This window comes from Protopterus annectens, chromosome 5.part0, assembly GCF_019279795.1.
Source record: "Protopterus annectens isolate FY-2018-M chromosome 5.part0, PAN1.0, whole genome shotgun sequence".
In the NCBI taxonomy this organism is placed as follows: domain Eukaryota; kingdom Metazoa; phylum Chordata; order Ceratodontiformes; family Protopteridae; genus Protopterus; species Protopterus annectens.
This window is the reverse complement of record NC_056735.1, coordinates 1490708303-1490733406: the sequence shown is the minus strand read 5'-3', so window position 1 is coordinate 1490733406 and position 25104 is coordinate 1490708303. Positions and strand designations below refer to the sequence as shown.

Here is a 25104-nt window from a genome sequence, read left to right as displayed (position 1 = left end):
TGTAGGAGGAATCAGGAGCACGTGGATGGAAACCCCTGCGACTGCAGGAAAAGCACACCATCTCATAATCCAAAAAAAATTCTGCAAAAGTTAGTACAGAACACTTTGCACATGTGGTCCTGTACCAAATTATAAAAGAAAACAGCACAATCTGTAGTCTAATCACAAATCAGGAAGCCCACATATACTGTTAAACTTCCTGTTTAATGTGATTAAAATAAGAATAATAATACTTCTGCCATTTTTGTACAAAGCCATACATGTAAACTGTTTTATATTAAATGTTGCTGAATTTTTTTGTTTTTGAAATAGTACATTTGCTTGTGGGTGTGTGATTGCATATACTCATCTGTATAAGTACAAAAAAATGAACACTGCTGCCAATCAGAGTAAGAAAATATAAATGGCTGCCTGAAACTTCACATGCTAGTATTTTATGCTTCTCAAAGCGGAACAGTCTCTCTAAATGTTGTAGTTGGGCATACTGGTTTTAGTACATACTGGAAAACTGAATTTATTTGTATAGCAGAAATGATGTGAGTGTATCATTAAAGGTGATGTATTGTTTACTTTCTCTAATTTCTTTTATTTTCCAATGGAGAACTAAATGCCTTTTCATTTTAACTGATGGCACAGCAGCAGTGAATAAACTCCAGACTTAAGACTGCACATACATCAAATACTACAGAAAAGGGTTTCTGGGAAGGTTTTGATAATTACTGTTTCTTCTACAATAGCAGCTTAAATGTTCGATCATCTTTCATGGTGGACACTTTTACTTGTAAATCTGTTGTAGATGGCCTCTTTTGCTTTGAAACATTGTATAGATTGGAAAAAAAGTAGCTGGAAATGTGAGATTACACACCAAAAAGATAAATCAATTGTACAGCCCAGAACTTGACTTCAGTCCTGATAAAATTTCAATGAGCACATCATTTTGAAGCATTGATAGCAAAGCAAAACATTTTACTGAACGTATAGTCTCCTGGGGTTCCCACTTTGGCCATTTGGCCATAACTGTTTTCCATTCGCAGTTCTGAGTCACTGTGTACTTTTCACTTTTCTACACTTAATTCCCTAACCTTGCTTTGTCACAGCCAATGTTATTTCGTGGTGCCTAGAAGTGTACATGTACCTAATCGTTGTCACAAGTGGTTTATTTCTACCATTGTACTTTTTGATACAGCATGTGCACTGGCCTGTAGGACTAATGCCTTCAGACCTTTGAAATGCCCTTCTATCATATGTAAGAGGTCAAGGAATTTAGTTGAATGTAGTTTAGTGTTCCTACAGGAACTAAATATGTTCTATTTTTTTACACATGGCAAAAAGGGTAAGTTTTTTACCATAAGCTCTTACTAGCTGCCACAGATTTATAAAAATAGATCCTGTCCTTCACCAGCTTGATGGTTTAGCAGCTGATCTTTTTAATGATGATGGTTAATTCTGTATACAAATTTATATTAAAAATATTCTTAATTAATTTGGAAGTAACTGGGTGTTATAGTACTGATTCTAGATGTAACTTTGTTTTTATTTATTTTTTGCAGAAAGTCATACCTGCAATGTTAGTATCAGTCTGCCTGGCAGATTTATTCTCACTAAATTGTCTATTATTTTTGTTTTCATGAAATGATGTCAAACTAAATGTTTTTTAACATCCTGCTTTGTCAGCTTCCTTTTCTAGGTATTTTACATTAATTATTATCATTCTGTTCTCTGTACTTGTTTGTTCCATGACCAAACTTTCCAAACATTTAAATTACTGAGTGTTGCCCTGATACTGTTTCTCTGTCACACTTCCTGTTTGTCTTCCCATGAATCATTGCATTCTGTGCTTTTTCCCCTGTCAGGTGCCCTAATGGCATCTTGGCAATACTTTCATAATTTTTAGTCTTCTCTGACTCTTACTACATCCTTTAACTGTATCCCCCTCCCGAAAAGCTGGCTTATGAAATATATCCTACTCTTCCAGTTTCACAGGTTTAGCAGAAACAGTTCTGCACACATAATGCAGATGTAGGACACCTAGACTGGAGCACAGTGGTGACTCAATGATGTCATTATTTCATCCACATCCCGTTATAATCAGATTGTAATGACTGATTCACTTTCACACAGACAAGTTGCACTGCGCCAACGGAGAGCTTCTGAGACTTGACAGATGTGTACAGCAGTGCAGTAGCAGTCTTTAGGACTGTCGGGGTTGTATTTAAGACCCTTGTATTTTCTTCTGAAGCCTGTATGTAATGCAGTGACTCGGATAAGGATGTCCCCCAATTTGTATGTAAAATCCCTGTGAATTTGTTGAAATGATACTTTGTTGGATGGGCTACAACCATATAGATGAGCTAAAGAGGCCACTTAAACTGACAACCAGGATCCTTGTGTTTAATTTGGACATGTCCTAAACGTACATAATGAAGGATCCTCCCTAGATGCGGAAGCACTGTAGTAGAATGGGGGGCAGTAGCCAGTGGGATATAGTAAGTAGATAAAAGTTTGTGAAAGAGGTGGTAGAATGTACAAGGTACTTAATGTAACATACCGCTACCCAGAACTTGTCACACAGCCAGAAGAACAGAGACCATCATATCAATGCTTTGCAGCAGACCTGCATTTCGGCCAGAAATTAACCCATAAATATAATAATTTTCACACTTCACTGTTTAATTAAAGCGATTCTCTCTAATGTCTTTGTGAAGGAGAGTTGCCCATTCATCAGCAACTCACAGGCCTCTACTTTAGTGTCTGTGGAAACTGAACTCCATGCCCATAATAAGCATTTACCCCATTGCTGCCAAAATATCAACTATATGATTATCAGGAGTCTAAATAAACTTTGTTACTAAAAAAAATGCACACACACACCATGCTGTTATGTTTCCATTATGTTATGTTTATCTTTTTGTGTTTGTTTACCTGTGTAATTTCTACATCTTCTTTAATAATTTTTTTTTATAAAAAGAGTAAGTTTAGAACTTGTAGTGTGCCTTGTTTAATATTATAACTTCACAATTCTCTTAAATGAAGTACAGGTTTCTAGTGCTAGTGAAAATATAAGAATTTTAGGACACTAACAACAGCTGTTTTATCAAGTCACTGTTTTTCATGTGGATGCCACATATATTAACTTACACTTGACTTAGTTATTTATATTATTGCAGAAGTAAACAGGAAGAAAAAAGCTGCAATTGTGTTTCTGACTTCAAAGTCCATTATTACAGAAGGTGCAAGTTCACCTTGGTTGTACTGTAGGAAGGTCGCAGAAACTGAGCTCCTTTATGCCTTCATATTGGCCATCACTGGCTTGGATGATAAGTTTATTTCTCCGAGCAAAAAGCAGCTGAGTAAATTCTACTCCAGAGCAGAATGCAAAGAACCTTGGGCAGTGGATTCCTTCTCCTTCAAAGTAACGTGTCTTTCTGTGTGCTTTGCCTATGATCCTCCTACTCACAGGGTGATCCAGAAGGTAAGAGAGGAGAGGTTCAAGTATGTATCCAATAGCATGATTTTGGCCAAAGCAGCATTGCTTACTCCTCTTCATTCAAATGTTCAGGCTGTGGCTGGACCTCCTCGCATGTGTTGGGGGGCTGTAGTGCACACCAGCCTAAAGACTTTGCATGTGCCTGGATGATGTCCTTTAGGCACCGTTTCACTAAGGACATGCTAACTGGTAATACTGAGTCTAGATGTCAATACTGAGTCTAGAAAGCATGCTACAGGGAAATGTTACCAAGCCAAGTGGAAATGTTTTTCAGTCTAGCGCTACAGAAAGAATCAGGACCCTCTCTTAGTTTCAGTGCCTTAATTCTGCTGTACTTAATTTAGCTGTTGAGTACAGATTTGCATATACCTCTGTGAAGATGCATTTGTCACCCATTTCAGCCTAATTTTCTATGAATCCTGCTTGCATCTCAGCAGTCTGGTAAAGACTTCCAGGAGTTCTATATTTGAGACTATCTGGAAAGTTAATTTCTGCTCCACATTCCGTGAATTATAGTGACCATAGCTCTCAACTATGTAGAGCAAGAAATCTGGACAAATTAATAAATAGCAGAGGGGTAAAGGCCCAAAAATAGGGACCATTTTTAAATATTGGTGTAATAAATGTAGGAAGTTGCTAGAATAACAGATTTCACATTAGCAGGAATTTTCTGAAGTCTGAAACTCAAATGTCTCCAAATTTTTCTGACTTCAATCCTCAGTGACTTGCCAGAAAACCAAACATTTTACAAGAAACAGACCAAAAATATGAGGCAAAAATCTGAGCTTTCCATGAAAATCTGTGCAGTTGAGAGGTATATAGCCTGAAAAAAAAACTTACTCAGCATCTTTTTGAATTGCTGCCTCTGTCCCTCTGAAATTCTTAACTCCCCAAAAATGTTCTTTTGTTTGCTATTACCTTAGCCAGAAGGATTTTGGAAATAGAGGCACTTAAATACAGAGCCTTTCTTTCCTAGTGTTCTATAAGGACATAATCAGCCGTAGAATCAATCCCACCTTTGCAAAAAGTGTTGACTGAGTTCTTTATCAGTTCAATTATACAAATGTCTATTTTACATCCTAAGCCCAAGAACAGATAAGAAACAATCCTGCACAAACAAAAGAAATAGAATGTGAGAACCTTTGTTTGTGTCCTTTGCAGCCAGGAAAGAGGGAAAATGGTCTCCATAGAAACAACACCTTCCAAGAGGCAGGCCATTTCATTGCCTTCTGATACTGCTTTCATAGGAAAAGGTTGGGAGACAAGCATGTGGGCACACAACACTAGGGGCACAGCAGCCACTGTGGCTTTCCTTAGAAGGATAAGTGCTTAGACTACTTCTGAAGCCGCCATCTGGTCTTTGTTTCATACTCATACTACAGGCTCAATGTTGCTTCTGGTGAAAGGCCAAGATTTGCTACTGCTATTCTGCAGGGCTTGTTACAACTCCAAGTAAAAACAGCATGTAGTAAAATCCCAATGCGATCACAACCCTAACATAAAAGAAAATCCAGCAGAAGCTTCTGGTAGAAAACATAGACTTTATTAAAACAAGAAACAGCTCAGAGTGAAAAGGTAAGCGCTTTCATGCCAAATGTTAGCACTTCAGAGTCAAAGTAAACTTTGCAGCTTAACCGAAATTGCAAGCATCAACTCAGCAGAGAGTACGCAGGAAGCAAGGATAACAAGAACAGCAGATAACATTTCAGTTTAAGGAACATATTCAGTACAAGACCCACAGAAGGATACATAAACCAATAATAACATCAAAACACACACAAGCTCCCCCTCCCCAGGCAGTCGTAAGAAGAACACTGAATAATACAGTAATCTGTGCCATTGTGCAGGGCTTGTTGCATCTCACCACACCCAATCCTACTACCTTCTATTTCTTGTGAGCCTTGGGAACGATCCCGTTAGTCAGCGATGTACATGAACATAGTACAGGTGTGTAAGAATGTACCATAATAGTAGATTTTTAAGCACATCACTGCTGCCATATTGGTTTCCCTGTACACCATTCCCTCTTCTCTTCCTTTGATATCCTGGTGCTGGGGTGGGGTACTTGTGTACCCTGCTTTCTATGCATTTACCCCCTTCTCCTTCTTCATCTGTCAGGGCTTTAGGACCACAAGAGTCTGGAGGACTTTGAGAACCCATTAAGTCACTGCTCCACAGAACATCAGTTGGTGTTGCTTGATAGTTATGATCCTAAGGATTTTGTCTTATGAAAATGCATGTTGGCCATCCTGCTGGTATCTTGACCATGAGTGGTCTAAAGATGGTGTGGATGGATGACATCTTTATACAGGGAATGTACTGGTCTGATGTTCCTAGGCAGTGGACATCCACCTAGCTAAGAGTGGAAAGGGTGCTAAGCTGTGGAAGCTGGGCCTTCTGCAACAGAAGTCCAAGTAAATAGTATTACTTAAACAATAATCTGTTTGAACATCCACTACACAAGTTTTCACTTTCTACAACTCCTTGCAGGTTTTATTTCCAAGACCAGCTGATTTAATTAGGCTTGATACCTAGTTTCTGTACACCAAGATCCTTCATCATGATATTGTGAAAGAACTAAAAGATGTTAACATGGAGTGCTCCTTCAAAACAGTGTTGCATGCTGTCAGTCAGGTGGAAAAGGAATAAAATGTAAGACAGAAAAAGTGGGGCAGATGAGACATAAGTATATTACAGTCAATAAAAGAAATAAAGTAAATCTTCAAAGAAAGAATCTGCATTTTCTTTGCCTCCATCCAATGGATGTTTGCAGGAGCTTTAGTAAAAGAGCAGCACTGTAGGCCACTGTTAAGGTTTCTGCATTACATCTCCAGTGTCAGGGGTTCATTTCTAACTTCCATTTACTGTATGTGTCGAGTCTGTATGTTCTTTTGATGTCTGCATACTTCACTTTCCTCCACATCCTAAAAACATGCTGGTTGGCTGGCTTGTTCAACTCTCAATATTTGCTGCACTTACGGTGTTGGGTTCTGTGTTAAGGTAGAAAAAGGTCTGTGAAGTATTGGTGTATTTACCTGATAAAAAACAAAGATATGCTGGTTACTTCAAATGACAGTGTAGAGGATAACTGCTGCTTCCCATGAATCTTAGTAAATATACAGGAATTTAAAAATTCATGAACATCTGAAATTTGAATTTGTTAGTAAAAAGCAAACAAATAAACATACAGTGACTTATTTACAGAACTCTTCTAAAGTAAAGAAGAGAAACAGGACAAGAGATGGAAAAGCCTCTCAGGTTAGTATAGGTGTATTTGTTGGGGGGGTGCATGGGGGCATAGCCCCCCTGCAAAATAATAGAATTAACGTACCATTGACAGTAGAGTTTAATGGTACGTTAATGTGCATAGCAGGAGGTGAGTGACGTCACCTCCTGCTCTCTCGAATACATCGAACCACGGTTGTTAATGCATTCATTTTTGCTTTGGTTTACTTTTCGGCATTCCAGATTCAGCATTTCGGGTCAACATTCTAAACGGACAACTAAAGCGGATTCAAAATGTCAATAGTATACCTATATATATATATATATATATATATATATATATATATATATATATATATATATATATATATATATATATATATATATTTGTATGCATATGTGTGCATGTGTGTCTATAAATATATATATATATATATATATATATATATATATATATATGCATGTGTGTATATAGACAGACATGTACACATATATTCATGTGTTATATGGATGACATACAATTTGTCAGTGCAAGGATTGTCCAATCACAGCTGGTTGGAAACGTTTTTACCAAACTCAACAATCATTGGCTGTTGGCAGACTGCAAAGCAGAATAAACTTGCCACCCTACAGTCCCCACAGTAGTGCTTGAAAGGCTTTCTGTAAACATTTTTTCATAATATGTTTAATTCACTATGCAACTTGAAAATTCAACATAGGCTTGTATGTGTACTGTGTGTGTGTGCATCTCATTTATATACTTATACTAGTTTTCTTCATTTCTTTACATATTTGTTTTTCTAGTTGAGATGTCCATCTAGTTTGAGGCTCGTTTTCAGAGAACCAGGCCTGAATTAAAAAAAAAATATATATATATATATATATATATATTGAACCAAGCTGTATTTAGAGTGGGCAGCTACACTGTTGTGGATAAATTGCTGTTGATTCTTGCAACAGAATAACAGTCACTGAGCGCATAATCTGTTTGAAGTCTATTTATCCTCCCTGTGTTCATGTGGGTTTTCTCCAGGTGCTTTGGTTTCCACCCCCATTCCAAAGACATACAGTAATTTTTATTTGTGTGTGTGTGTGTGTGTGTGTGTGTGTGTGTGTGTGTGTGTGTGTGTGTGTGTGTGTGTGTAAGGAAGAACAAGCACAGCAGGTCTAGCCACCAGGTAGTGTAAACACTGGCTCCAGACAGTTGTCACTTTAAAATGACACCCTTACCTAAGGTACAAAAAATGAAAAATAGGGGATGGTTGGATGCTTGGCACAAATTTCAGCAGCTGCCTAAAGGCATTAAAGGAATTACATTTTTAGCCCTTTGTCACTGGAAATACTTGAGACGGGCATGATGATAGAAAACCAGTAAAGTGATATTTCCCCCAATCTCTTCCGAAATATAGAAAGAAGTACTAAACCAAATAGTAACATTTTTACAGAAAGCAGGCCAGATCAAAGCATTTCAAGCAAAGGAAAGCCTCTGAGAAAAACAGACAAACTTGGATAAATATTACAGATGCAGGAGGGCAGCAAGGCAGGAGGAGTAGTACTGAATATGTGCCTAATACCTTCCTATACATCTTGTAGCACCCCCCCCCTTCTTCCCATATTTTGGGAGTAAGCTGTCTCATTTCAGCGTAACCTACAGCACTCACGGGGGTGTTATCTCTCCAGTCTACAGACTAAAATTCAGAGCCTTTTTTTTATCTAACAGTACTTAGTATGACTACATCTGGGTAAATGCCTATTTTGTTTATTATTTTCAGATGTTGGTTTGCTTCACTCCATATGTAAGTTCTGTCAGGTCTCCCTATGTATGCTGTTTCAATTATAACATTTTAAGGCTGATGTGCTTACACTTTGGATGCCCGTTCTTGATATCTTTAGATTTTTTTGTTCCCTTTTTCTAATTTCCTTTCAGAGCTTATACGAATTGCATTCTCATTCATATACTGCAGTGCATTCCCCTAAGTTTCATTTCATTTTTATTTTTGACAAAATTTTCTCCTCATAGAATTATTTTATATTTTGTTTTCATTTCTGTTTGATGTATGTGTGTATTCTTACTTGTGAGCAGTGTGTCCCATACATGTTACTTTTTGGGGGCTCCTTTTCCATGCTGACCACTGGTAGTTCTCCCTATCTAGCCTATTCTTTTCCTTGTATGGAAAGTGGGAAGCATTAAATGTGACATAACATAGTGGCGGAGGGAACTGGAGGTAGGATTTTTAATGTGAAGAGGACAGAACATCAATAGAAAGACACCTTGTAAGGGAAGGTATGTAGTGTTGCACCTGTTAGATAACATCTCAACATCTGCCCTATTCCATCTACTAAAATAGTAAGCACGTCCACCAAAACCTCACCCTTCACTAGATGGTGAATTGGTGACATCTGATACCTACACCCTACAAAAGAGCCATGGTGGTGCAGCGGTAGCGTTGTCGCCTCACAGCAAGAGGTTCTCCCGTTCGATTCTTGGCTGGAGCGTCTTCTGTATGGAGCCTGCATGTCCTCCCCGTGATCGAGTGGCATTTGAAAGACATGCGTGAATGGGCGTGCCTTCTTTGAAGGTTGGGCGTCGGGCTGGCACCTCTGCACCGTAAAAATCTACTGCCAATCATTAGCAGACCGGAGTTCCGCTGTGGCGTCCCCTAACCGGGAACAGCCGAAAGAAGTAGAACAAGATACCTACACCCTACCACCATGGCATCAGCAACTCAAGTCCCAGTTAGTCTCAGGTTACCAGCAGTATTGATGCATTCATGTTGTTGCTATAGTGAAATAAAAAGTAATGATTGAACAACTATGTAATGTTGGTTTGATAATGTTGTATAACAACATAATGTGATACGTAATGTTTGTAAATGTGAACTTGTTAGTATGGTTCGGTTAATTTTATATAAATATAAGTTTGCCTATGTCACAACATGTTTAAAAATAAAAGCGGATGTAATATTTTAATCCCTAAACATCTACTATGAAATTACCTTTCAGATCAACTATAGGACTTCACTGCGTGTGTGTGTGTGTGTGTGCGTGTGTGTGTCTGTGTGTATATCAGCATCTCTGAGACATGTATATGATTGTGTCGCTGTGCATGTTCATGATCAATGCATATAGTTGCAGTTCATTTTGTGAAACTTTCAGAATATAGAAGATTGCTTTCTTAGGAGGCTGAAGTCTTTTAGTTAGCCTACTCATGGAGAACCTTAGTTATAGGATGTCAGGTTTGAGTGAGTTGTAGTTTATATACAGCCTTAATATTGCTTATTTTGGACTTCTTTTTTAAGTAATGTATCTGTTTACATATATGTAAGGAAATGTTCAATAGCAGAATTTCCATGAATACTGTGCCTTTTCCTTATTTCAAATGCTATGAACTATTGTGACAGTGTTCACTGAAATTCAGTCTTAGTTCAAAAACTCTTAATGAAATATTCATTACTGACGGAGCTATAGAAACAAATCCCAAAATGGAATCCTGTAATGTAACACAGCTACACATGTATCGCAAATCAAGCTAAAAAGCTAGAGCTCTGTTATAAAACAGTTATGTACAGAATGTTTTGTGCTTGCTAGTCACATATGTTTAGATAGTTCTGTAGATGCAGAGTCTGATTTTCTTGCTTGTACCTTTTTTGCATTGTTCTCTTCACTCTCTTGTGAAAATCCATGACATACAACTCATTTTCAGTGCAGGCAGTTTGTCAGTGGTCCCATACAAGTGAGTTGCTGATGTCTGCTATGGTCTCTGTGAACTGCACGCTGCAAAACAATATAAAAACCTACCACAGTAAGACAGATGTTAGAGTGGTCAGAAACCTGAAACTAAGTACTTGACTAAATCCATTATGGACCTCAGAAACCTGACCAAACCCAATAATGGCATTGTGTTATTATATTTAAAACATGTTAAGAGAGGGCTGTTTCTGCAGTGCCTTCACTGTGTATAAAGGCAGAAAGCCTCTGTGAAGAATTTTTTACAGTCGTCTGGCCATATATTTGAATGTTCCCATTGTGGGCAGCTAATGCCCCTTCTACTCAAAACAGATTAGTTTGTGTGCATCTGCATACATTTGTGTGAACACTCATGCTCTCTGAGTGTGCACATGTGTGCATGTTCATGCAAGATACCGTAGAGCCAGAGGTGATTTTAGGAGTCTTGAACTGCACAACTTCATAATAAACACGACAGCCACAGGTGGTGTGGCTATTTGAATGAATATTGTCTGTAGCCTTGATAAGAACTTATATTGTTCAATGATATTAAGACTGGGAATCTTGTGGTTGGCACTGACTGACTGCCTGAATACAGCTGTCATGTTTGCAGACAGACAGATTTTCACTAGTTTCATTGAAGGCTACAGGAACTCATTTAATTCATTTGTCTTCATATTAAATCTGTCTTGGAGAGGAGATGCTGCAGAGGTACATTCCTCTGCGTGGAGGTTGTGAGGGTTGCACCATAATAGGGCTGTCGTTCTGTTAGTTGTGGTTTTCCATTTAGTCTATTTCGGGTGTTTTGCCCATATGTTCTTTGCCTTTAGGATTTAATCAATCATCATTTGGCTATAAGAGAACTATTAAAATTTTGGTGAGGCATAAGGGATGTGTATATTCAGAAGTCAATGTAAGTTATTTAGCTTTTATTACCAAAAAGCATAGAGTGCATTTGAAGGGCTGTAGCTGAAGATTAGGAACTCATATAATGATGATGTGTTTATTTACAACCTGGAACCTGCACAAAGTATGTTGAGACACAGACAGACTGGATAATTCTTTCTTCAGCTACTCTTGTTCAGTTTATCTGAACAGAAAATGGCTAAGTGAAAGAGTTGTAATGTGCAGTAATAATGGCCACTGTGAAGGGATTCCACTTCAGAGTTTTGGGCAAGAAGAATCTTAATATGATACATCGCTTTTGTATTTCCTGTTTGACTGCTGCTCATTTTCTGTGGAACGGGATGCAGGTGTGCAACACTATCCTGATCTCTGTAGGTAAAGCACGCTGTCCTCTGTGCTGTTTGGCTTTGTAACTTAGAGGACAAGGACAATGGTATGTGCGCACGTGCGTGTGTGAGTGTATATGTTATATAAAAATGCATGTATGTATATATCTCTCTCAAACCAGACAGCAGTGGGAGGGAATCAGAAAAAAAGTTTAAAAAAAAGGACATATGACAAGATGTCATTTGAAGAGGTCAGCAGCATTCCTTATGGAAAATCTTTGCATGTCCCAGCCTTGGACAAGTAGTTCAGAATGCATTAGAATTAAAGGCCATAACTTGAAATAAATCACCTTCTATAAGCAGCTGCGGCAGCACCCTGGTCCACTACTCACCTCCTGTGGTAACTTACATCACCAGTAAGTAAGAGCAACAGATTAAATCTGAGGATTAAGGATGGATAAAAATTCATGGGAGATGCTGCAGGTCACAGATGTTTATGTCCTGTAATACTCCTACAGTGGCAGTAGTAGAAAAAAGTGTCCTTGGCTCTGCAGTTATGGCATCAGTCTATAACATTTATGTGTGCCCCGTGACAGGGATTGCAGAGTGAGTGAGCCCATTGTTGTGCCAGTGCCCCTTCCTGCATGCTAGGAAGTATCTAGTCAAGGCCGTACTGTAGCTGCAGGTAGTTACCTGCCCTTCAGTGCATCTGGTTCCAGCAGGCCACAAATGAGGAGCATCATTAGAGGAATGTGAGTTGAGGGCTAAACATCCAAAACAGTTCTGCCCTCCCCTGAGATATTCAATGAGCAGAGGGGTAAACATCCATAGCAGTGCTATCCTTCCGGCAGAGAGGTAAACATCCAAAACAGTGCTGTCCTTCCCTGGAATAACCAATGGTCAGAGGGCTAAACTTCCAAAATACTGCTGTCCTTCCCTGATTTATCCAATTGGCAGAGGGTTAAACATCCAAAAGAGTGCTGTCCTCCCCTACTGATATCCACTGATTTATCCAATTGGCAGAGGGTTAAACATCCAAAAGAGTGCTGTCCTCCCCTACTGATATCCAATAGTCTGTCCTTCCCTGGAATATCCAATGGTCAGAGGGCTAAACTTCCAAAATAGTGCTGTCTTTCCCTGAGATATCCAGTGGGAAGAGGGCTTAACATCCAAAACAGTGCTGTTCTTCTCCGGATAAATTTCTTCAGTTTGAGGAACTGATATAAACTAGAACAGGAGGGAGTGTGAATACCATCACTTTTGCAGCCAAATATGATCATGTTCCTCTGTATGGTCCAAAGTTAAGCTTCTTCAAATATCAGACTCTGATACGTTGTTGTGTGCTCCTGATGTTTATTTTTGTCCATCCAGTTCATGCAAGTTACCTGCACAACTTTCTGTTTTGCAATGTATGATACATTTCAACCTAACATTCTGCACACATGTATAAAATATCTTAAAAGTACACATCAACCATGATGCCCATACCAGTGATGACAAACCTAACTATTCCCTTTGGTCATCATCGGATAATGCAATATCTTTGATAATGCCCTGCCTCACTACGGGGGGAAAAAAGCATTTTCAAACCTTGCCCCTGTAGCTTGGGATTCATTACCACAAAGTATTAGAAAACTTAAGAAAGTCAGTACATTCAAAATGAATTTGCTTTACTTTTTACTAATGAGTGTTAGTCTTCCTGTTTTGACAGTGGGATTAGGAACCTGACCTAGAGCAGCATATAAAAACTTGTCTGATATTCTTAAGACATGTATTAGTAATTACAGATAGCAGTAAGATAACGATAGTCTTTGTTAAAGCCGTCCAAAAAAAAAAAAAAAAACACCGTTCATTAACTCTGAAGCTTTCATTTTACGAAGACAGAATATGAGTTTGACATGAAAGTGTCCCACAGAACATGTAGCAGTACCTGTCCTTCATTGTCACCAAAGTGGTCAGCTTAGAAATGAGATGCATGGCTAATTGTGCTCATCTTACATCAATGTGAACAATGCATGTTCTTGTTACATGTACACTGCAACTGAACAATTCTGTTTAATGAATCTCACCACTGTCGGGTCCATATACAAACAACATTTCACACAGAGCTTTTGCACCTCTGCCTGCAATGTTTTCAGGGCAGTGTCATTAGCAGGCAGATGAGATGAAAACATTTATTTGATGTAAAGAATATCTGAGGGCGATGATTTTCAAGTATTAATCAATAAACATTTAACAGTGCAGAACATTGGAGTTCTATTTTAAGGAGTGTTTATCACTGAAATATTTAAGTTTCTGTGTTCCATTTTATTCATGGTAATAGTTAAGAGCCTGTCTGAAGATTTAATTTCCTCTGTAAAGTGTCCAGCAATTTTTGTCATTAATAATCAGTTCAATGAATATGTTGATATTAGTTCATATGTAGTAATAGCTGTTTAAATTTTGTAAGCTGAGCATTAGACACAATTGCTGCAGAGATGATTTAATTGATAATATAAATAAATACACACACACACACACGTGTGTGTGTGTGTGTGTGTGTGTGTGTATATATATATATATATATATATATATATATATATATATATATATATATATATATATATATATATATATATATATATGGGGTCCGTTCAGAAGCTCGAAATACTGTAATCTCGAATTTCATTATTTCGAGCCCAAGAAACCAAATCCACATAATAGTGAAAGTTTAGAAGCGTGAAATTCAAAATGTCGAATACCAGAGGTTTTGAATTTCGCGCTTTTAAAGTTCTGCTATGGTTATGTATTCAGGTAAGTGTGTGTGTGTGTTTTAAGGGGTTTGGGTAGGGGCTGTGGTGTGTGTCAGTGTGTTTTGTTGCTGTGATGTGTGTGTGCAAAGAGAAAGTAGCTTGTGTGGTGGTGTTTTGTGCGTGCGTGTTTGTATGTAGTGCGACCTCGGAGTGAGAATATTTAAGTGGGGATGTGCAGGGGGGCTTGCCCCCCTGCTTTCATGTAGCAGAGTGATTGTGTGTGTGGATGGTGTTTGTGTGTGTGTGTGTATAGTAAAACCGCAAAATTCAAAACTTCCGGTATTCGAGGTTTTGAATTTCACTGTTTTTAGTTTTCGTTATTTTGTGGATTCCACTTCTTGGGCTCGAGATACTGAAATTCGAGATTTCAGTATTTCGAGCTTCTGAAGTGAATCCATTTTATATATATATATATATATATATATATATATATATATATATATATATATATATACATATATATATATATATATATATATATATATATATATATATATATATATATATATATATATATATGAGTCTAACTGAAAATGCAGAAAGTCCACAATGCTGACAACGAGAACACCGACAACGGAGAAGACCGAAAGTTGAGAATCCCAACACTGAGAACACCAACATGTTAAGGTAAGTGTGCGATAGGGACGGACGTTAGGGTCAGGGTGTGGGTAAGGTAAGTGTGTGATAGTGACGGACGTTAGGGTAGGGTGCGGGTCAGGTAAGTGTGCGATAGTGATGGACTTTAGGTTTAGGGGCGGTTTAAGTGAGTTAGGGTTAGGGTGCGGGTAAGGTAAGTGTGCGATAGTGACGGACTTGAGGGTTAGGGGCAGATTAAGTGAGATAGGGTTAGGGTGCGGGTAAGGTAAGTGTGCGATAGTGACAGACTTAAGAGTTAGGGGCGGATTAAGTGAGTTAGGATTAGGGTGCGGGTAAGGTAAGTGTGCAATAGTGACGGACCTTAGGGTTAGGGTTTGGGTTAAGGTTAGTGCATAGATAGTTGTGTATGTAAGGTTTAGTGTAGGTTTGTAAGGTTTTTGGTGTGCTTGTGTTGTGTGTGTGTTTTTCGGGAAAGGTATTTGTTTTGTTGATTGTCAGGATTGTGGTTTGTCGGGCATGTGAAGTTTCGTGTTTTTGAACTTTCGGTTTTGTCCTGTCGGTTATTTCGTTGTTGGTATTGTAGCGTGTCGGTGTTATCAGATAGACCCATATATATATATATATATATATATATATATATATATATATATATATATATATATATATATATATATATGTATGTATATATATATATATATATATATATATATATATATATATATATATATATATATATATATACGGGAGCCCTACAGAATCCTGAAAGACCAAAATCCTGAGACCAAAATCTCGAAAGTTCACAATGCTGAAAACTCTAAATACTGAAAACACACAGGATACCTCAGCATTTTGAACTTTTGAGATTTTGGTCTCAGGATTTTGGGCTTTCACGATTCTGTAGTGCTCCTGTATGTAACTGACTTGAGCATTCTTCACCTGTGATAAAGTACAGGAATTCAGAGCACCGATTGGTTGACGTAAATTGCTGTATTAGGGAATCATACTTCTCCTGGACTCTACTGACCTTGGAATTATTTATATTAAGTAGGCTTTGCAGGGGCCAGAACCCCTTGAATACAGATATGGGGGCATTGTCACCCCCAAAACACTTGTTTTTTAAACTAGTTGAATGCCAGCTTGCATGTGTGTTGCATTGTTTCATTCAGAATGCCTTTCATACAACTTTTTTACACAGAGTCAGTCTGGACACTTTACACTGGTGTGCTTCTGGTTAATATCAAACATTTCCAACTGCAAATGTGTTTTTTTTTTTTTTTTTTTTTTTTTAAGTCTGACCATGACACCAGTTACAGGGACTGCTTACATACTGAAGGCCTTTCACCAAGTGGAGAGATATTTAATAAAGAAGCTGGTTACCACAAAGGCAAATACTGAGGACAGAGGTGAATTACAAATGATAGTTTCTAATTATTCATTGTTTTATCTGAGATTGGCACAAATCATGATAAGTAGCATGTGCCTTCCGTGATCTATTAGGACTTGCCATGTCCCTGGCAAGACAATTAGTTCATGTTAGCCAACAGAAAGAACTTCTCGGTTGACAGTTTTCTTTAACTGACCTGCATTGCAGCATATCATATTATTTGCAAATTTATTATTTTCAAACAAGATGCTTCCAAAATGTTTGCTGTGGAGAGTGGCAAGCTCCACCACAATGTGTTGCAAAAATATAGCTTTTTTTATAGAAATGAAATACATTGATTCATTCATGCATTCAAAAAATTTGTTTATTTTATTAATCGGGAAGTTCTGTTGGGAATGACACATTTTCAGAAGAGGCTCAGGAAGAAAGAAAGAAAAGCTCCAGTCAGCATAAAAAGTAGTTCAAGTAAAACATAATATTACAAAGACAGTATAACAAAATTTAAATAGCAGACATCGGTTGTGTGGTGCAGAGGTCTGACTACACCCTAGATGACCTGTGGTCATTTAGGGTGTAGGGAGGTAGGAGATTTTGCTCATTTCCTTCAGGGAGGGAAGGAAGGGCGTATGCCCAAGAATGCAGTCTTTGTTTGACTTCCTTGCTGGAGAAGGAAAGACAATGGAGCCATTGATCTTAAGCTGGAAGGGACATCTGCAAGCTTTCCATACGTAACAATTCTGTGCAGGGCCCACTGCGCTGACCTACACAGAAGCAGCTACCTGGACAGGCAAGAGAGAACATCGGCTAAAGCAAAACCAATCCCCTATGTGGATGATGGCATTGGTCCCAGAATGCTCGATTCTTGATCGATGGCCTGGGGGGTGTCATCTTCACACTTGAGGAGGCTTGACATCAGAGGAGGACCAGAACAACAAAAAAAGTGGAAACTGTAGTAAAATGTGCAGTTTGTAGAAAAATATGCACAGTGCAGTTTGTCGGCACTTGGATTAGCCTGTGTTAAAAAATAGCTCTAATGATGTAATCTATAAGCATATGCAGGGGAAGAATAGAAAAGGGCAGAGGACAGAAATAACAAAGATTAGTTTACAATATTGTTGCAGAGACCAGCTACTTAGGGTGCATTTTGTGTAGTACATTTCATGTCTTTAACCTGTTCAGTCATTTGATCTTTGTTTTGTCTTAGTAATTTTTAATTGTCCTGTATCCTCTCTGAGTACACACTAATGCACAAAGCAATGTGCTAATGGGCATACCCACACACCCCTTGGAGATGATAGCTGCTTTTCGATGGAATTTTAAAATATACAGCCATGACCTGCCTTTCCCTTCTGTTTGGGTGTGAAGTATGTGAAATAAGAAAAGGGTAGACTTTAATCCCACTTATTAAGAAGACTTTTAGCACTTTGCTTTGTGCCTTTAACATTGCAGGACTAGCCTTAAAAGTGATTCACAGAATGAAGGAAAAAGCTGCAGATGTGAGGTTTTCCCACAGAATTCAGCCCTGCCTGATCCTTTGCAGTAACCAAATACAATGAGTGCCTCATCTTGCAGTGTAAAGCTCTTTTAGCCTTTGATTTGTTTTTGTCTACAGAAGATCAGCAGGGAGGGGGGAGCAGGATCCATTTTTTTGTCATTGTAGAACGTCATGTTTGGGTTTTGTGTGTCGGTTTAATGTTATTTTACTTCACAACATTGCAGCTTCATCTTTTACCCCTGGCATACATACCTACTACACGGCAAATCACTGACATTTATACACTTTTGTAAGACACTTAGCATCTGTTTACATTAGGAAAAAGTAGTTCACAAAACCACCATTCTCTAACAGCCAAACATGAATCACAGACTGTTTTAGGTTGCCAGACTATTTAGCAGTAAATGCAGAAATGTAATTCTGGCTAAACAGTTTTACTTCCAGTATGTTCTGCTGCACTTAGAGGAAAACACGAAAAAGAAAGCAGTAGTAAACCAGGTGATTTGGTTGCACGCGTATTGTATCATGTGTCAGCATTTTACTTAGCAGGCAGTTTGTTTCATGTCAAGACCATAGCCATAAAATAAAATTACAAAAATAGTGTCACGAATGGTAGCTCACTTCTTTGAAGCTGTATGAATGCAAGGGGAGGATAACAAACATTTCCATTTATTTAGTTTATCTCAACGGTTTCTTTTTAGTAATTAAAGGTGAAAGTCATGTTATTGTCAATCAGTACTTTCTAGTAAAAAGATTCATAGTTCATAGGTGGGTATGCAGTCCAGGAGACCACTGAAGTACCTGGCCTAGTTTCCCAAATACAACAGATCACTGTCTGCTTAAATTACTTGCTCATTCTCACAATAGGCAAGTGAAGACTAAGGGAGTCAAACCCTGTACTACAGGAAGCAGGTTGTTATCAGCTGATTTCCTTAATCCCTTTTGCTAGCTGCCAGAATGCATTATAACCCACCATTGTGTTCTGTCATACAGTATATCTGTGAAATAGTTATCAGTGAGTCTGGGCACAACCTTTCCCCCACCCAATATATAAAAAATACCCCCAGATCTGTTGACATTCTTATGGAGCAATTTTTTAGGTATGTATCTGGTGTAGACTATACCATACTTTCTGTAGCAATTCTCCTTGAGACATGGCTACACATTTTGTACAGAACTAGTAGGATGTCCATCAGACATATCTCTGTGTACTCCCTGCATTCTTGTTTCTGCATCTAAAATGAAACTTTGCTTTTCACTGGTTGTTCTCCAGCGTACCCCAGTGAGTTCATAAAAGGTACCCCTTCTTGAGAGGTGGCCTAAGATTACAGTGTGTGTAAGTGAAAGCTGATGGGATTTAAGCCCAGGTTGTTAGCTTTGCAGCATATCAACTTAGCTACTGTACTGCCTTTTACGTGAAACAGGCATTTATTTGAGACCATGTGACCTGTAGAATTTGCTTAAGTGAAATGTTGCATTCATTTTGATAACCTGTTTTGTTTGTACATTGCCTTAACTTCAAGGATCTATTTTATCTGGAGGATTCTAATCTAATGTGGTCTTTTCAGTGGTGCCCAGAAGAGCTGTGGAATGCCTTTGCGAGTGTACTTCCACATGGCAACTTGATATATTTATTTCTTACATGACACTGTATTCGTGCAGCCACTAGTTAAAGAAAGCTCACTTGATTCATTTGTTTGATAAGAGGTTATAATCAAAATGACACTCATGAGAGCAAGATCACCTCTTGTTCAATGAAAAGACAAATGAACTGTAGTTGAGTCAGGGTAAAGAATTAATGAGGCTGTTTTTCAGGATTTATCTCTGCAGCTTGTGCAGTTATTTATCACTGTATTGTTTTCACACTTAACTGTCTTTTTAATTAAATTTGACTTTTGTTGCATTCATTGAAAGGTGCTTTCCAGAGCTTCTTTTTTTTAGCACAAAAGCTTTGAGAAGTGTGGTATAGGAGAGTGGCATGCAGGAGGCTCAATATTTGCACATGTTAACAGTTTCTGGCTGTCCTTGTCCGCTGCTTTTTAATCCCTTCAAACACACGCACTCTCTCTCTCTCCCCCCTCATCTCCCCCACCCCGTCCCCATCTTTGTAATCTGCTTATTACTTTTCCTATTGTCAGAATGGATTACTGCATGAGCTGCCAGAATTCCTTTCATTCCTGGTAAAGCAGGGTACTGGAGTGTGGCAGCTCTCTTGACAATCGCTTGAGCGTTTTCTAAACTGTTCTCCCAACTTGTGTCTCCCACAGAGATTTGTTCAGCTGATTGCGGAGGACATGGCATCTGTGTTGGAGGTATCTGCCGCTGTGACGAGGGCTGGATGGGTGCCGCCTGTGATCAACGTGCATGTCACCCACGCTGCAGTGAGCACGGGACATGCCGGGATGGCAAGTGTGAATGCAGCCCAGGCTGGAATGGAGAGCACTGCACCATTGGTAGGAGGAATATCAAAATGTAAATTAGAGTAGAATGTGAAAAAATACATAGCAGCATGATTAAAATGTGTGGCTAGGTTCAGCATGAGTGCCTGTGCTGTGAGATTTGAGCTTAGATAGTCATGCATTTTCTTGTGGGGGAAAAAGGTAAAAATGTCCTTTCACTTGGTCTGTAAGATCATAATTGGGGTAAAGTACTTTCTAAAAAGAACAATAAACTTTTATCTGTGGCTGTTTCTCTCTCTTGCAACCATATTTGAAAATTCTTCTGAGACAAGGAAACCACCATAAAAAAGTGCCACATGATGCATTTCTACTGTTCTAAATTTCTACTACCTTAGGTTTTCGTCAGATATTTTATGCTGGCATGCCCTAACAGAGTGAATAAACTGCATTTACCATATGTTTATAAACCCTGTATAAATGTCATTGGCTTAACTCCTAAAGCCGTGGCTCTGGAAGCTTGGCTGCTGCAACAGGATCTGTTTTTTCCCCAAATTGTTTTAAAAGAATTACAATTGCAGATAACAATGTTAAATGTTGCACCATTTTCAACCTATATATGGTTAACAACATTAAATGTGTTTTTCGGAACAGGAAGCAAACCCATTTATGTAACACTTCAGACTGCCTACTGGAACATGTGGTATATAGCTGGAACAGGATAAGTCAATAAATACTGTGCCTCATGTAGCCACAATGTTTTAGGTGGTATAGGGAAACTTGGCATAGAAAGATGCCAGACGTACTGTATAGTACTTTCTCAGAGCTGGACAATGTACTAAAAAAGTGCTGAGTATTAAGTAAGCATGGGAGTATATGAATTATAGTATTTCCTGTATGCAATTGTATAACTCTAAACGTTTTGTGAACCTTTAATCCTCAAAAATCTTTGGGCATTGATTCAAGCTTTTGACACTGTATTTTTTCCCTAACAAGCTACCAGTCCTGACGATTAAATATATTTTCTGCTGTCCCCAGTTAAGCTGAAAGTCTATGATTTAAATAGATGGCCTTATTTTATGTTTCCATGGACTTGCCGTTCTTTGATTCCTGACATTTGAAAGTACATTCAGTTTTCTTGGACCAGTTTCTGGAGTTCATGTATTCATCCCTTATTCTATTCACTGTGGAATTTTAATTCAATATTTGAGTACGATACTTAATATTGTGCTTCATGAATGTTCTATTCTATTCAAGAGATGTCCTTGGTTTTTGTCTGCATAGATCTGTCACCTTTAGATTAAGAACAGATCCCGTGTTCTTTCTCTTTGGTGTAATTGTAAATTAATCCTTATAGGCCAGGTAGGAGTTTCTTTCCTACTTCATGTTTCATTTTTGTATACATTACTGTGTTGCCTTACTCGCATCACACTTCTGTGAGTGCCCCTCTGTACCACAGCAGGCAGCAAGCATTGCCTTTGGAAGTGTCTGCAGATAATCTCTCCATTAATGGATAAGTATGATTACCCCTAGATTAGGCCTTCTTTTCTCAACTAACTAGGCCTTTGAATGGCATTTCTTAAAGGACAGCAGCACCCTGAACACAACATTTTCTTTCCCTTAAGAGTGTATTTTCTTCCCTAGCAAATTATCTCCATATTTCCACATATGTAAAAGGCATGACTTGACAGTTTCTTCCCCTGTAACACATTTCTATCTTAGTCATCTTCCTCAGGTTGGAGTTGAATTAAATCTCATCATAATTTCTTTAGGAATATATCTCCCTTACTCTTACATAAATTTGCCTGTCATATCTGAAAGATGTTCCTTATAAATAATTTTTGCAGTCGTCACTGTAGGGGATCTTTTCTGCTGATTGAGTCTGATGGCTGGCCTAGCTGCACACCCTTTTCCTATGGCCAGGCTGGCATTGCCTTTCCTTAAATGTCTTCATAAACTTTGTATACAGTTGGTATCCATCCATGTAGTCTTCACTTCTTTCTTGCTACTTTAAATGGTCACTGCAAGGGAATATGTCCCATAACTCCATGCCAACCACAAAAGTACACTGATTAGATATGTACCCCACTGTGGACCAGTTTCTTCTCCTTTTAATTTCTAAAGTTGGTTAGTTTGTTTTTTCACATTGACGAATGGGAAATGAACAATCATACTTGGAGGTGTAGGGTTTCAAGCATTAGATTCTGCATAAAGTTGGGAATATTCAGTATGTATATTGCTTAGTCCCATGGCTAATTGGAATATTTACCAGTTTTTTTCCCCCAAGACTTTAAAGAAAAGATAGGAAACCCTCCAGATGTACCACACCAAAAAGAAACTCATTAATTGTTAGCCCATCTTGCCAGCAGATAAATAGCAGTGGGGAAGCATGGGCCTTCCTCACAAAAAAGGAGAGACATGATAAGAAGAAGCATGTTTTTAGAAAAAGAAAAAGGGAAAGGGAGAGAGTTCATTGGAGACTGTAGGTCTGAGGGCATCAGCTTAGTGGGAACACTCGAGCAGCAGCCAACCCTGATCCCTGCTACTACTGCAGTCTTAGGCACTACCTCTTTGGTGGTCAGTATGCCTTTGGCCTCTAGTACATTCCATTGGACCAAAGGCCAGGCCCAGCCTAAGTCAAATAATGTCCTATTGATGTTCACTATGGAACACCATTTAATTATTATGGTAGGGGAAGTTGAAATCCCCACTGTAATCATAAAAGATCATGTCCACCCCTGCAAGTCAGAACCCAGGCATGACCCTTTTCTGGCTTACAGAACTCCAGGAACTGACTGCTCACACCAGAGTCTGGCACTTGAAACCAATGCACCTGCCATGCCCAAGCAGCTGCCTCTTAGTGGGTCATTTCCCCTCTGGCCCTAGACATACAGACAGACTCCCTCCCAATACCGGGCCAGGTTGTCTCAGAGTTTCTTCCAGTTTTTTGTATAGGTTACAGAAAGATTCTATGTCTAAAGCCCCGCCAGCTAAAAGGAAGAGGGGGAGTCTTATCTTCTGAGAGACTCAGACTTCTCTGATTCTGAGGAGATCAAGAAACTCGACTACAAGTCACAGCTTTCCTCCCTTCTGGCTTATAACACAGACAGAATGGACACTTTGGTCTCTGACTCTCCACCAGAGGACATGATTGAGGCTTGGTATGATGGTTAAGGTGTTTGACTCACAGACACAAAGTACAACATTTGATTCTCACCTTTGTGAAGGAACTTGACTAGGCTTAGAATGGCCCATTAAGAAAGCCAGCCTAGTAATTAGCTATGAACATATGAAACCATGAATCTAAAGAAAAGGGAAAATGAAAATTTTGGGGGGTTGGTATAACGGTTAAGGTGTTAACCTCAAAACATAAGGTACAGAGTTTGATTCACACATTTGGAAGGGAAATTGGCTAGGCTTAAAATGTCCCACAAGGACAGCTAGCCTACTACTTGCCTTTGAACCTATGTCATTTGGGAACACTGTCAATTATGAGAGAGTACTTAATGTGGCAGTCGGAATAGGCTTCTGCATCCCTTAAAGGATACTTGGACCTTTTGGGTATTGGGTTCCCAAAAACAGTGGTTATTACTCTGCTACAAGAATCTCTCTTGAATGTTTTTGATGCAGCATAATTGGAGCCATATTCCCAACCCTCTGCCCCCCAATAAACCTGACTGTTTTTTTTATAGTTTGCAGAATTCTCACACATTTTTCTATTGCAATCCCATTGTATATCCAGTTACAGTGTTTCTATAAACTGCTAAGAGAGCAAGACTGGCTCCAAGGCACAGATTTTTCCTAGTGATAAGGAAGGCAGGTTGCTTGACCAGTTTGGGAAGAAAGTATTCACTTCAGGAACCCCAGCGTTCAGGATCCAGAGCTGTCACACCCACATTGTGAAGTATCAGGAACATATCAACTCCTGGATGGTTGTAGGGGTGTGCAGGATGAATACCCTCAAGGCTGTGATCAGCCATGCCCACAACAGCTGTCTTGAGTTATGTAGGGAGGAGGCACAGGAAGGCTGAGATTTCAAGTTATTTGTATTTTAACTTACTGTGTGAACCTGCCAGCAAGATAGGGGTGCCTAGAAGGAGATGTTATCTTTTCCGGATCTGGTGTTAGTTGGCCATTTTGAGGACATTGAAGTTATGTTCTCTTCTATGGCTAGGGAAATGAAACAGTATGTTCTGTTAGATTTTGTCTCGAGTGATGCAAGGGTTTTCTTTGAGGCTGTGGCTAGAATTGGACGGGCATATTCTGATTGTGCTATTAGAATTTCTTTTGCTGTGGCTTCCCTGCCTGAACAAAAAAGAAGGTGTTAGAATTTCCTTGCCCAAAATAGTTTGTTGCGCAGCTGAAGTTCAGAAACTTAGGCTTGAAAGGGGTGATTTATTCTAGGGGATTTTGGTAGTGGTCTGGGATGACTAGTCCAGGGGGTGCTGACTTTAGGTTTTGCTTTGTTCACAATAAAATGACTTTGTTATTATTGGAATTTAGTATTAGCTTCTTGGCACTTAACCAGCTTGCAAAGGTAAGAAGATTTGTTTGCAGTTGCTGTTTGATGGATAATCATTTGAAATGTCAGGACCTGCTAGAGCAAGTCCTGAAACACAAAGACTGAATGTTTGAAAAAGCGGACTTATATATACTAAGTCTGGGTGTCAATGGAGAAGAACAATGGTGACAAGACTGAGCCTTGTCGAACCTCCTTTAGGAACTTCTGCTTTCCCGTCTTGTTACAAGAAGTGGGATACCTTTATACCC

The 25104-nt window shown here is 38.8% G+C and overlaps 1 protein-coding gene across 11 annotated transcripts in view; it reads left to right on the top strand.

The window, feature by feature from the left end:
- Positions 1-25104, top strand: part of TENM4 (teneurin transmembrane protein 4) — a 4497462-nt gene that overhangs the window by 3624037 nt on the left and 848321 nt on the right. For all 11 annotated transcript variants that reach the window (XM_044071318.1, XM_044071319.1, XM_044071323.1 and 8 more), the window contains one exon: positions 20206-20391. In XM_044071318.1, the coding sequence (XP_043927253.1) occupies positions 20206-20391 (186 nt within the window). The remainder of the gene's footprint in view (positions 1-20205; positions 20392-25104) is intronic.